A 12,093-nucleotide genomic window follows, 5' to 3' on the forward strand; every position below is an offset into this window, starting at 1 on the left:
CAAACTCTAGAATCACAATAGGCTCTTCCTTGTCTCATCAGGGATAACTGTGGGTCAGATACTTAAGTGCAAAATGTCAGAGAGTGTGGCACACCCCTTCTGTACCAGCATCAAAACAAAGAGGCCTGAAGCAACTGGGGGAGGAGAGAGGAAGGTCTCTTCTGTCTAAAGGAACTGGGAGATCATCAAATAAAGAGGAAAGATGCAAAAGGGTATCCCGCCCTGGAAATAGATAGTAAGCATGCTTCTTAAATTAGCAGCTTGTCCTTACAGTGTAAAAAAGCCATTCAGTCAAATGTATTTTTAGCTTCACTTACCCACAAAGTTTGAAGTTACTTTCAGTCATACTCTCTACTAACCCAAAGAACAGGGATAGCTGCCTCCATCTATTCCTCTTTACATACCATGTAGGGGAGTAATCACATGCTTTTAGAATTTTTTACCAAGTGGTTATTTATTTATGCTTTTACCTAAGGGCATTTTCATAATTCAGTACACTATTTTTATACTAGTTTATTGCTTAGAGACAGAGCAGGAGTGGGGAAGGGGTAGGTACAAGCCACAAAAACCCCAAAACAAGTGTCTTTGCTTGCGTGATTAAGATACCAGTCTTTCGCTGGGAAATTTGATAAAAGGCCAAGATCAATCAACCAGAAGGATGTTTCATCTTTGGTCATGACTTTTCAGGAGATGTAGAAATTAATTTTCTCACATTACCCTATAAAGTGTTTCAAAAAGGAGGCTTTTGAAGTTTAGGCAAGCATATCTAGAAGTAAGAAAAAAAATGGGTACTCAACAAGCACATTCTAAAGGATAGATTCTATGACTGCAAAGAGGAGAGGTGATAAAAAGAAACTGAATGGCTTTCTCAGAGAAACAATGTGCTTTAACACAGGCAGGTCGCATGGTAAGTTTATGGCAGTGGAGAGGGAGTGTATTTATACCTTATTACCAGTGTCAGATAGAGATCTGCAGGGCAGCTCTAAATACTGAAAGATTATTGGATAGGGAGCCTACCTCATAGTAATTCCAAATGAAAAACAATACCTAGCTATAAAACATAAAATGTACATGTATGCTGAAGTCAAAATAGCTGCTTTCTAGATTAAAAAAAAACAACAAAAAACACCTTCCCTAAAAAGAACTCCCCTAATTGTACCAAACTGTTAACACTAATTAAATGTGTACATCATAACTCTGATTAAAGGGAAAAAACTCACCCGTAGGCCACTCCGGCTATGGTGCACTTCTTAAACTGCATTACATTGCACGTCAAAGTACCAGTTTTGTCAGAAAATATATATTTTACCTAAAAAAATTAAAAATTTCTCATTAAAATTTCAGAGATCATTTTAAGCCAGTCTTTTATTGAAGGGCTTAAAAAAAAAAACACCCTTTCATTATTATTCTTTAATCAATTTTGTTATACTGCAGGGTCACAATGTACTGTGCTGTGCTTAGTCACTCAGTCATGTCTGACGCTTTGCGATCCCATGGAATGTAGCCAGCCAGGTTCCTCTGTCCATGAAATTCTCCAGGCAAGAATACTGGAGTGGGTTGCCATGTCCTCTCCAGGGGATCTGCCAGATCCAAGGATCGAACCCAGGTCTCAAGCATTATAGGCAGATTCTTGAATGGTATTAATTGACTACTTTCTGCACATCATCAAGGAATATTTTCAACTATTTCTTCTAGTTTTTTAGCAGTGAATCATATATGAAATGAAATTCTCTCAAGCTAGGAGAGAAACTACAGCCATACAGAAATCTGTCTTAACAGTCTGAATTTGCACTAGTAAGTGCCTCTATTGTTACTTAACATGTGCTTGCCTGCATGCTTAGTTGCTTCAATTCTATTTGACTCTGCAACCCCATGGACTGTAGCTCTCCAACTTTCTCGGTCCATGGGATTCAGAGCACTAAAATCTCTTTCAACACTTCTCAACAAAACAATTATGGGATTGGTGATGGCTTGCTTGATTAAAAATAACTTCATATAACATCTGAATTGGTAAGGAAAAAAAAAACAGCTTTGGTTTAAATGCTACCTTAAGAGTAAGACTTAGCAAATGGCAACAGCACAAGAAAAGTAGAATTCTTTCTTAGCTAACACATATAAATGAATTACAAATATATGCATATATGTGAATATAGTGTGAATTATAAATTTGAAATTCCTATTTGACTTGTACAACTTCATTGATAAACTTCCTTTTCTTCCCCCCTTCCTTTCTGATCAAAAGCTATGAACAATTTTAATACGGGGAGTTTATAACTCAAAAGCAGCCAATACTCTACATACTAATCAGATTATATACTAAAGGACATCTCTCTGTGAAATACCTTATCCTGAGAACAGAATATTCACTAAAAATGAAAATTGACAGTTAGGTACTAACATGCACTTATTTATGCCAATCATTCAGAAAATGGAAAATCAGGAGCTGTCAGTTCATCTAAAGTTGTCACATACAGCAGAAATTACACCAAATCTGACTTCCAATTCAACATACCAGTAAGAAATTTAGTTTACCTGGCCAAGTTCCTCATTCAGATTAGATGTTCGAGCCATAGCAGCAGTGTCGGTGGGTTCATAGTGCATGTCAAGATCCTTAAAAAAAGAGAGAGAGAGATATCATCAAATACAACTCATAATAAGAGATTTGAATACAATTTTATTTAACTGGTGAGCTATGGATGTAACACTCATCTCTTGCCATCTCTAACCATTTCATTATTTTCTAAAAAAAACTCAATATAGAATACCATATTTCTCAGTAAGGGCAGACGAGATGGTAGTCAGAGCATGTCTCTGGAATCAGGCAATCTTGGCTTACTATCATTCCACCATTTCCTAGATAAGCGACCTACTATAAGATTTAAATTAGATAATGGAGGTAAGGTGCCTCCTCTAGTGTCTGACACAATGCTTTATGTGAGCTAAAATAATAGTAACTAAACACTGCTCAAATAAGACTTCAAATCCCTGAAAAAATTATCAAAGGAATTCCATCTTGATGTACTGCCTTGACCAAGTTTCTTCTTACACTGTATATACTTGAAAATAAAGTATATACAAGCCAGGGTTTTTACTGACAAAGCCAGGGTTTACTGATTCACATGTCAAATGAAAGGACCAAATCTGATCTTCCCTACATCTGTACTTCAGGCTAATCAACATCAGTTCTGGAATAGGCACCTCATTTAAAGAAGGATAGTAAACAAATATGGGCAATGTTTAGAGAGTGGTGACCACAACAGGGATTGAGATGGAAATCATGTCAAATGAAGAACTGGAAGGAGACAGAGAATATTTAGTTGGGGGTGGGGATGATAGAATAGGCATGGTAGCCAAGTTCAAGTATTTTGTGAGGCTGTCATTTAGAAACGAGATTAGCCATTCTCGTAAAAGATCGATTGGGAAGAACCAGAAGAAAAGGAAGGTAGATGCTCATCTCATGTCCACCCAAGGAAGAAGCTGCTTGGTAAGAGAATATCTGTCAGGAATGCAAGGAAAATCTCTGTATATCAGAAAAGCAGCTGAAGAACATAAGCCTTCTAGGTTCATTCAAAACTAAAATTATGTAATTATTTGAAACAAACATTACTTTTGAAAACCCAAATTTAAAAAAGTGACTACCTAGTTATTTGATTTTCATAATGAGCTACTTAATTGTTTCTATATGTGGAAGACCTTCAATAAGTTTTAATTGTACTTATACAAATTTTATTGTATAATTTTTTCAGCAACAAATTGAGCTATGCCTCTAACTCACTTCAGATTTCTAAATTAAGCTGATCATTTACCAATGAATTAGAGATGAAAGGTTGAAGTGGATCATTCACCATTGGAAAGACAATGAACAGTTGCAAAAGTAGCATATTTTAAAAATCCTGATATTGTTCATATTGAAAGACTTTCAAATGATTGAAAATCAAAAGACACTAAAATTTCTCAAAATAAAAAATTATACTTTCTGGTAGATTATGTTTAAAGACTTAATTTACATAAATTTATTAATTTTAACTTTGGTGAAAACAACTGAACTTTAGTTGAAGAAGAGTAACATTTTATAAACAAAATACTTAGGAAACAGATGCCCAGAACACTTCTCTAAGATTAGAAAAAAATAAGAAAAAAAATTAAGACTACAAATTCAAGCACAGCTGAAACTGTTTATAGTGTGGAAAAATAAACTACAAAGATGAATTAAAACATGATAGACAACCTGGTTGCTGTCAGAAGTTAGTAACATTTTTTCTATAGTGCTCAATTGTTTATAATGTTGTCTGCTATGTCACAAGAGTCCCTTGATCTATATAAATATTGTGAGATCCAAGTAAAGCTTGTTTTACTATTCTCATGTGATTAGCCAAGAAAACAAGTCTCAAAGAGGTCAAGCAGCTTGGCAAAGTTCATACAGCTAGTGTATTACAGAATTAGAACTAAAATCTAGTGTTTTAACTCTAAACCTTCTGGGTTTTCTCAACCACAGACCTATTTTTCTGAGCATGTCTGGTCTGTAAACTTGTGTAATTCTGACATGAGAGATTTTTGTTACAATTTTCACACATCAAACGAAATTTGTTATTGTTAGATTATAATTAGGCTTAAAAATATTTTGAAATGTAGTCAATAAAAAGTAAGGTATAATTAAGATATTTTTTCTGAAAGATCAAAAGATCCTATCAAGAAAGAAAAGATAAAAATATATGTTGAGCATAATGAAGAACAATAGTAATTCATATTTACCCAATTTATGAAGTATGCCTGGGTAAATTTCACCACCTCTAATGTCACCAGCAAGCTGATAGGAATGAGGTTATTGAAAAGGATGATGAAGGTCAAGAAATTCAGTCCAAAATTATTAGCACCACCATCTATTGGGGGAGGTAGAAAAAAGGTCATTTACAGTTTTATATTTTATTTGTATTAACCAGAATTTTAGCATAATAAGAATTTTTCGTATTATATATCTAGAAAGTTGGAGAGGGACGCCATGCTGATAACATATTCGTATTATCAAATACAGTCTTCAAGATGGAATAGCATTATTTATATTCAAGATGTTGTGAACCCTATTAAGAACTGCATAATGGTACTAAAAAGAGAAAGTACTACCAAATATTTCAAACTCATTCCAAACATGAAGTTTAGAGGTATTAGGGACGTAGAAGTTTAGAGATTTTAGTTGAGGTAGAATCTCAACTGGGTAGAACAAATTTTTGAAAAGCATTTCTAACTTAAAAGATATCTTAAAAGCAAACAAACAAAATAACAGCAGCAAAACCAACCCAAATAGCAAAAACAGTGTAGGTCTGAACCCTAGGTAAATTATATTCTTATTCTTTAATAATGTAAATAAAACAGTTATCCCAGATAAATTGTAAAGTATATGAAGAAACAAAATGATGGTAGTCTTAGCTGTTCTAATGTTGAAATAGCAAACCAAAGACTTATTAAAAATCAAGACCTTTGAAATAACTACAAGGCTAAATTAATATAATAAAGAAAAAAAACAGAAAAAAATCTCTCTTGACATAAAATTTTACTCGAATCTGTTTACACACTCTCGGAAATTAAGTATTTATTGGTTAAGTGCTCACCAAAAGGAAATGTAAACTTATTTCCCAGAAATATTCAGTAAAAAGATAAATGCTAGAAAAGGAAACTATTTAACAGTACTTTCCCTAAAAAAAGATGATTATCAACACAGAACTCACCGAAATTATGAGTTCAAATGAAAGTACATTAAACATTTAAAAACATGTAAAATACTTTTTGATGATTTAAATATATTCAATCTACTTTCTCTACCAGATAGCTATATAACCACTTGTGTTAAAAATAAAAGAAATCAATAAATTTAAAATAACATTAATAATATAACTATTTTAGAGTAACCACTATATTTTTAAGGATTATGAAATTTTAGAGATTGTAACATTTTACTTAACTTTTACTGGAAAGTGCACTGAAAAATAAAGATTAAATGTCCTGTTATCTTGGCAACAAAGTTTTCTTTTTAGAAGCAGGAAATTCCAATATCAGTTGTGAAACAAAGACATGTTTTCATGAAAGAAAAAATAAGTACAATAAACACTTCAATGCTCACAGTTTAGATTGAGATACCAGTCCTTTCCAGAATGCCTTCGATTCCAAATGGCTGAGCCCACAGAACAGACAAGAGACATGGCAATCAAGATACAAAATAAAATCAAAATTTGTACATTTGTAATCCTTTCGACATTTGAGAGTTTAAGTGGTGGACTTGTTGAATTCTGTAAAAAGAAAACAAAGATGAGTAGTAATGAATGTGTACAAATAATCTAGTAACGTGTATCTAGTATTTTGGTGAGCATGACAAACTCACAACTCAAAATCTACCTACGGTTCAACACATGAGATATATACGGAAAACAATCAGATGTAATCAGTTGGCAAAAGTTTACCACCTCTTTTCCTATACTACATCATGCAGTCCTTTTTCTATGACATAAAACAACAAGAAGGAAGAGAAGGGATAACATGCCTTTTGAAGACATGGCTTTCGCATTGTGGCAGGTAAGATGCAACAATGCATCCCTTGACTACCTAAGCCAACAGGGTAGACGAAGACATCTAGCACTTCAGCTCCCAGAGAGAGGCAGAGAAGGGGACCTATGAACCATAGCCAGAGATGTGGACATTCCAAACTATGGAGACACTCTGGTGTCCGGGTTTTTTGATGGTATTTAGTAATTATTTTACTTAGCACAGCAGTAATCTAAGTAGTGCAGTAATCTAAGTAGTGCTGGCTATCAAGAATCATTAACAGCAGTCCTGCTTGCCTGTGGATAACATCTTTGTGCCTTTACAAGGAACAGAGTTATCAGCCCTCAAAGCAGATTTTCATTTAGTATCTTAAGAATGAATTTTCCACACCCATGTAACCACTGAACACTCAGGATGTCTTAATGTAGAGAAGGAGCACCCACAGTCCTGTGTAAACATTATAAGTGCCAGGATTAAAGCTGATTAAAAATGGTTTCACATAAAAATGCTGTGAAAAAATAGTCAACATCTGACTCACAAGTTTTTCTTTCAATTCTATTTAAAAAAATAAAATTCTAAAATTTGATCATTGTAATAAAATTACAAGATAAACGCTTTAATGCAGAGCACTCATCATTAAACAGACAACTTTTGCCAATCACTGCAATTGTTAGTAAATGCTGCCAATGGACTGGTATACAAAATCATTAGGTGTTCATGCATTGAACTTTCTAGTCTTCTTGCATAGAGTAAGCCATTTCACAGCCCCACCCATTGAAGAATGAGATCTGGATGCAGAGTGTAGGGCTCAGGCATCTATAACAGATGGTCCACTACATGTATTAGGACTATAGCATGGAGAGCCACAGACAGTAATTTTGGAAACACCTAAGTCCTTAAGGTTTTCATAGATAAAAACCTCACCTGCATTAGCTTGGTGTCATGTCCGGTGTAGACAACTATTCCATGAACCCACTGTGTATTTCTCAATTGAGCACCTCGCAGAAGAAGCTGGTCTGCTCCCAGGGGAACAGTGCTGTGACAGATTACGTTGACATTAGAAATGACATTTTCCAAAATGCTTAAGAACTCTACAGCCACTATACTGTTCTAAGAAAGTTTCTGTTATGACAATAACCCTTTTCATTCTTACTTTATTTTTAGAACAGAAGTAATTTTTCTACCAATAAGAATAATTTTCTGTATGGAGTTCAGAGGCTCATTCTCAAGCCTGTTGAAGACTTTTCCTGATTTAGCAAGTCCATTTAGGTTTCTGAGATATTTAGGAGTGGCAAGATTAGGGGATCTGTTTCCCTTCCCTCACCTTCCTTCAAGTTAAAAATAGCTTTGTGCAAAATAAAGGTACAAAAAAAATACACAAGGTAAGAAAATGCGTGGATCTCATCAGATACTTTGTATTGCCATTCACACCCCTCCATCCAGAGATGAAGTTTGTATTAAAATCTCTAGACCATTCATTTATTATATTTGAAGATCAGTTTTCTGAGAACTGTGAACACATTTTCAATAAACGGTAGCATCTGAAAGTTTTAAACACTCCTTTGAAATGACAACAAATTGAGATTCTTCATTCCATAGGACTTAAGCCACATTTTTTTGTGAATAAGGGTCAAGCTGGATCTTTTGTGGATTTTTTGCAAGGCTACCCACTATGGTAAGTTGTGGGTTAATTAATACAACCTCTTACAGAGCTATCACAAGGGCACAAGCTATCACAAATACAGTGGGATTCTTAATGGAAAGGTACTACATAAAATTTAATGACTCAAAGATTCCTATTATTTTTCTTCATTTTACTGATTTAAAAAAATCAAAAAAGGTCAAATATAATGAAAAATTCATAAAAAAAAAACTTCCAGAAGAAAGAGGAAGCCATTTCCCCAAGAAAAGTCTCTAGAAACACAGAATTTGTTTGTCATAGAAGCAAAGTGAGACTGAAGCTTTCATTTCTGGTGAGATTTTATAATCCAGTAGGGGATCCAGTTGTAGTTTGGGGCTGGGACCTTCTTTTAGGAGCTACACAAATGTCACTGGCTCAGTGAAATCAACCCAGATGGGTGGGTAATAATAGCCCCTGAAGCCATCTACTTAAGTGAGTACATCCTTAGGAATTTGTATTTCAACTTAAGAAAAGAACACAGCAACTATAACTGTCATTCCTTATGCAAAACAACATGCCTTTCAGACCCATTTCAAAGTTTGGGGTGCACTTCAGAGGTGGGAGGGGCCTTCAGGCAGGTCTCCATGAAGCTCTTGGGAAGCTGCTGGATTATGCGCTAGGGCACATAAATGCCAGCTGTTTCTCATGAATCTAGGGGTATGACCTGGCAACTGTCAGCTCAGCATTTGTGGTATAGATTGATTGGAATGAGAGACAAACTCTACAAAAGCAAAAGCTACTTTTCAATTACAAGGACTCAACAAGAATTTTATTAGTTTTCATCAGAGCTGGAATTCTCAAGTTCCTAGCAATAGACAATGACCTTTATCCCTAATATGATCAAAATATATTCACTCCAAACTAAAGGGGCTCTGAGAACACTAGGTAATTACTGTAAAAGTCAAATGTGCTACAAACACAAAAATATTGAAAATCTATGTCCACATTTCATGTAAATTGAAGCGTATTATATAAATTCTATCTGCACCCCAAATCTTGGCACCATCATATAAAGTTTCTCCTTTGCTGTATGCATTTGCTTGGCATCGATTTGCTGGGGAACAGATAAGAAATGGAAGCTAGACAGTTAGGAACATCAGACTACAGAAACTTTACTTGCATAAATGGCCAAATCTATCATTACTCTATAACCATATATTCATGGAAAGATCACTCTGTGAAAAATTCAGAACAACATATAATTACTTCAAAACTTACAGGAAGACTGGTGGGTCTGTTCAGGGTATTCAATTGTCCTTTATATTTCAAATACTATAATATTGGAACTACAAAATCCTGAAAGCACTGATAATCTCTCAGGCTGGCGGGGTGAGCGAGAGCATTTAGCTACATTTAGTTGGCCGCTCCAAATGCCTACTAGAAAAGAAGGGAGGCAGAGGAGACCCCACCCTTCCTGCTATGTTCTGCCTCATTTCTTTGCTCCCCTTCGTAACAAAACTCCCTGAAAAAGTTGTCTATTTTTTAACTCCTTCCATTATCTCAAACTCTCATCAGGATCTACCAGTCCTAACAGAGCTCAAGGATTTTCACTTGCTAAATCCAGATGTAGGTTTTCAGACTCACTGTACTTGATTTCATTGTCTTCAGTCACCCGTCTGCCTTGAGATGGGTTTCTTCACTCTCTTGGTTTCTATGCTACCAATTTGATCATAGTCTGTTTTGCCAGTCCCTCCTCTCAGTCTTAATGCTGTCCTAAGATAGCCCTCTGCACGTTTCTAACCGTACCTGTTCATCCTCGGTGATTTCTTCCAATCCCATGGCTTTAAATTTCTATGTCAAATACTCTTAGATTTATCTCATGAATGTGGACCTCTATCCCAAATTTCAGGCATATGTGTTTTAACTGCCTCCTGATATCCCTGTTTGGACATTACAAACTTTTCAAGTCCACAACCAAACAGCTGATATTGCCCCTCAAAAAATGCCAGCTGATCCCCATTTCACTCAGTACAACACCCTTACAATGACATACAAAGCCTAATATGACCTGGCCCACTATTACCTCTCAGTTCTATTACCCTCTTCCTCAATCATTCCACTCCAACCACACTGGCATCGATGACATACCATAATCAATCCAGGTACTTTCCCTCTTTCCAATGATGTAACCATACAGAGGATAATTTGTACTTTCTATTCCTTCTATCTAGAATCATCTCCCTTCAGATATTCAAGTACTGACTTCCTTATCTCCTACTCACCTTTGCCCCAGGGTTACCTTTTCAATGAAGCAATATTTGCCTTCCTGCAGCCATATTAACTAAAAGTGATTCCCTCCCAAGAACTCCCAATCTCTCTTATCCTGGGTAATTTTTTCAAAAGCATTTATTACTTTCTAACACAGTATAAAAATTTCTTGTCATTTTATTGTTGGTCTGTTTGCCCTTCCCTTACTGCAAGAAAGTTGTTTCTCAAGATCAGGCAGATTTGTCTGCTTTTTCCATTGCGTCTCCTTAAAATCTGCAACTGACCTGGCCTCCTGCGTACAGGGTGACTGGATGAGGGAAGAGGCAGGAAACAGGAGGGGAAAAGAAGCGGGTGGAGAAGGGCAGGAAGCAGGTATAAAGGTGACTACAGATAAAATGGTCTAGAAAAGGGCATATGCAGTTACTCAGAGAAGACAAGAACCTATCCAGTACACTGAACCCCTGTGGGTAGAGTCTGAACTCCTTGAGGCATTAGAGATTACAGGAAAGGACCCAGGTCACGGAGAATGACAGCCAAGTCTATAATTATTCTGGCCAAAGAAGAAACCACTAAACAACGTGCCAGAATCCTGGCATATCCAGGAAAATATCCAACTCCTCGGCTGACAGGAACCCTGGGAAGCCTTCAGCTATATGAGGTGTACAGGGGTAAGAGCACTTTCACAAAAGAACTCTGGGTAGAAGTAATACAAAATGCTTAGGAAAGAGAGTTTGAGTCGTCAAACTTAGAGAATAAGAAAATATGTACTTAGGTCAGTAATACCCTACAACAGAGTGACTTGGGTGTTTTTATGAAGACCAATTTACATACCTGTGTCCATCAAGCCTGATGTTTCCAACAAAATCATAGAGATGTCTGTTTGGACTTTCACACTCAATTTTGCCAGAGAGTCTCATCAAACTGTCAATGTCTTTTATATCTGATGTTGCTGGTAAGCCCTGTTTAGAAATTTGTAAATTAGCATAGAGTATATTAAATAAGTTGTATGTGGGAGGGAGCAGGGAATTCTGAATTCATCCACATCTTAAAATCTAGAGATCCCACTATTTTAGAACAATTCTTCCCCCCTCTCTTTGTCAAATCAAAACTAGTGGATATCTTCCTCTCAACTTGCATGTAGGTTTTTTTTTTTTTTTTGAATGTAGGTATTTAGGAGAACAGGGCAGATTTTGCAAAAATTCTAAAATATCTTAAAGAGATTATAAACTAGTCTGCAAGGATATTTTGAATTAAAGTCTTCAAAGAACTGTTTGCTTCCAAAAATAAGATATTTAGCATTATGCAGTCTAAATCTGTCTGCTGGATCTCAGAAAGGGAATGTAAAACAACTAGAATCTATGCCAAGAGAGTAGTTATGTTTTTATTCTTTCAGTCCATGGAGAAGGAAAACTCCTAAACAGTTTCTCCCTCTGTCCACCAAGCATTGGCGGGCACTGAGTAGCCTTCACTTCCCATGGCAGGTGGAGTTCAGGTGCTGTGATGAGCCTCTGCTTCCACCACAGCCCAGCGTTCCCACATCATTTTCACCATTTGTCTAGAACCCAAGAGGATATTTTCTTTAATGTCCCTTTTAAAACTTTAAAAACCTTACCATGACTTTCTATTAGGAAAGGTATGAGAAATAAATACAGAAATCTAACCAATTCTCT

The 12,093-nt window shown here is 35.8% G+C and overlaps 1 protein-coding gene across 4 annotated transcripts in view; it reads right to left on the reverse strand.

Moving 5' to 3' along the window:
* The window catches only part of ATP8A1 (ATPase phospholipid transporting 8A1), a 232,488-nt gene that overhangs the window by 150,780 nt on the left and 69,615 nt on the right, over window positions 1-12,093 (reverse strand). For all 4 annotated transcript variants that reach the window (XM_040238091.1, XM_040238093.1, XM_040238092.1 and 1 more), the window contains exons 9-14: window positions 11,255-11,382; window positions 7,459-7,570; window positions 6,116-6,281; window positions 4,753-4,880; window positions 2,533-2,610; window positions 1,221-1,309 (exon numbers count right to left, since the gene is read on the reverse strand). In XM_040238091.1, the coding sequence (XP_040094025.1) occupies window positions 1,221-1,309; window positions 2,533-2,610; window positions 4,753-4,880; window positions 6,116-6,281; window positions 7,459-7,570; window positions 11,255-11,382 (701 nt within the window). The remainder of the gene's footprint in view (window positions 1-1,220; window positions 1,310-2,532; window positions 2,611-4,752; window positions 4,881-6,115; window positions 6,282-7,458; window positions 7,571-11,254; window positions 11,383-12,093) is intronic.

Source organism: Oryx dammah, unplaced genomic scaffold, assembly GCF_014754425.2.
Source record: "Oryx dammah isolate SB20612 unplaced genomic scaffold, SCBI_Odam_1.1 HiC_scaffold_3, whole genome shotgun sequence".
Taxonomy (NCBI): Eukaryota; Metazoa; Chordata; class Mammalia; order Artiodactyla; family Bovidae; genus Oryx; species Oryx dammah.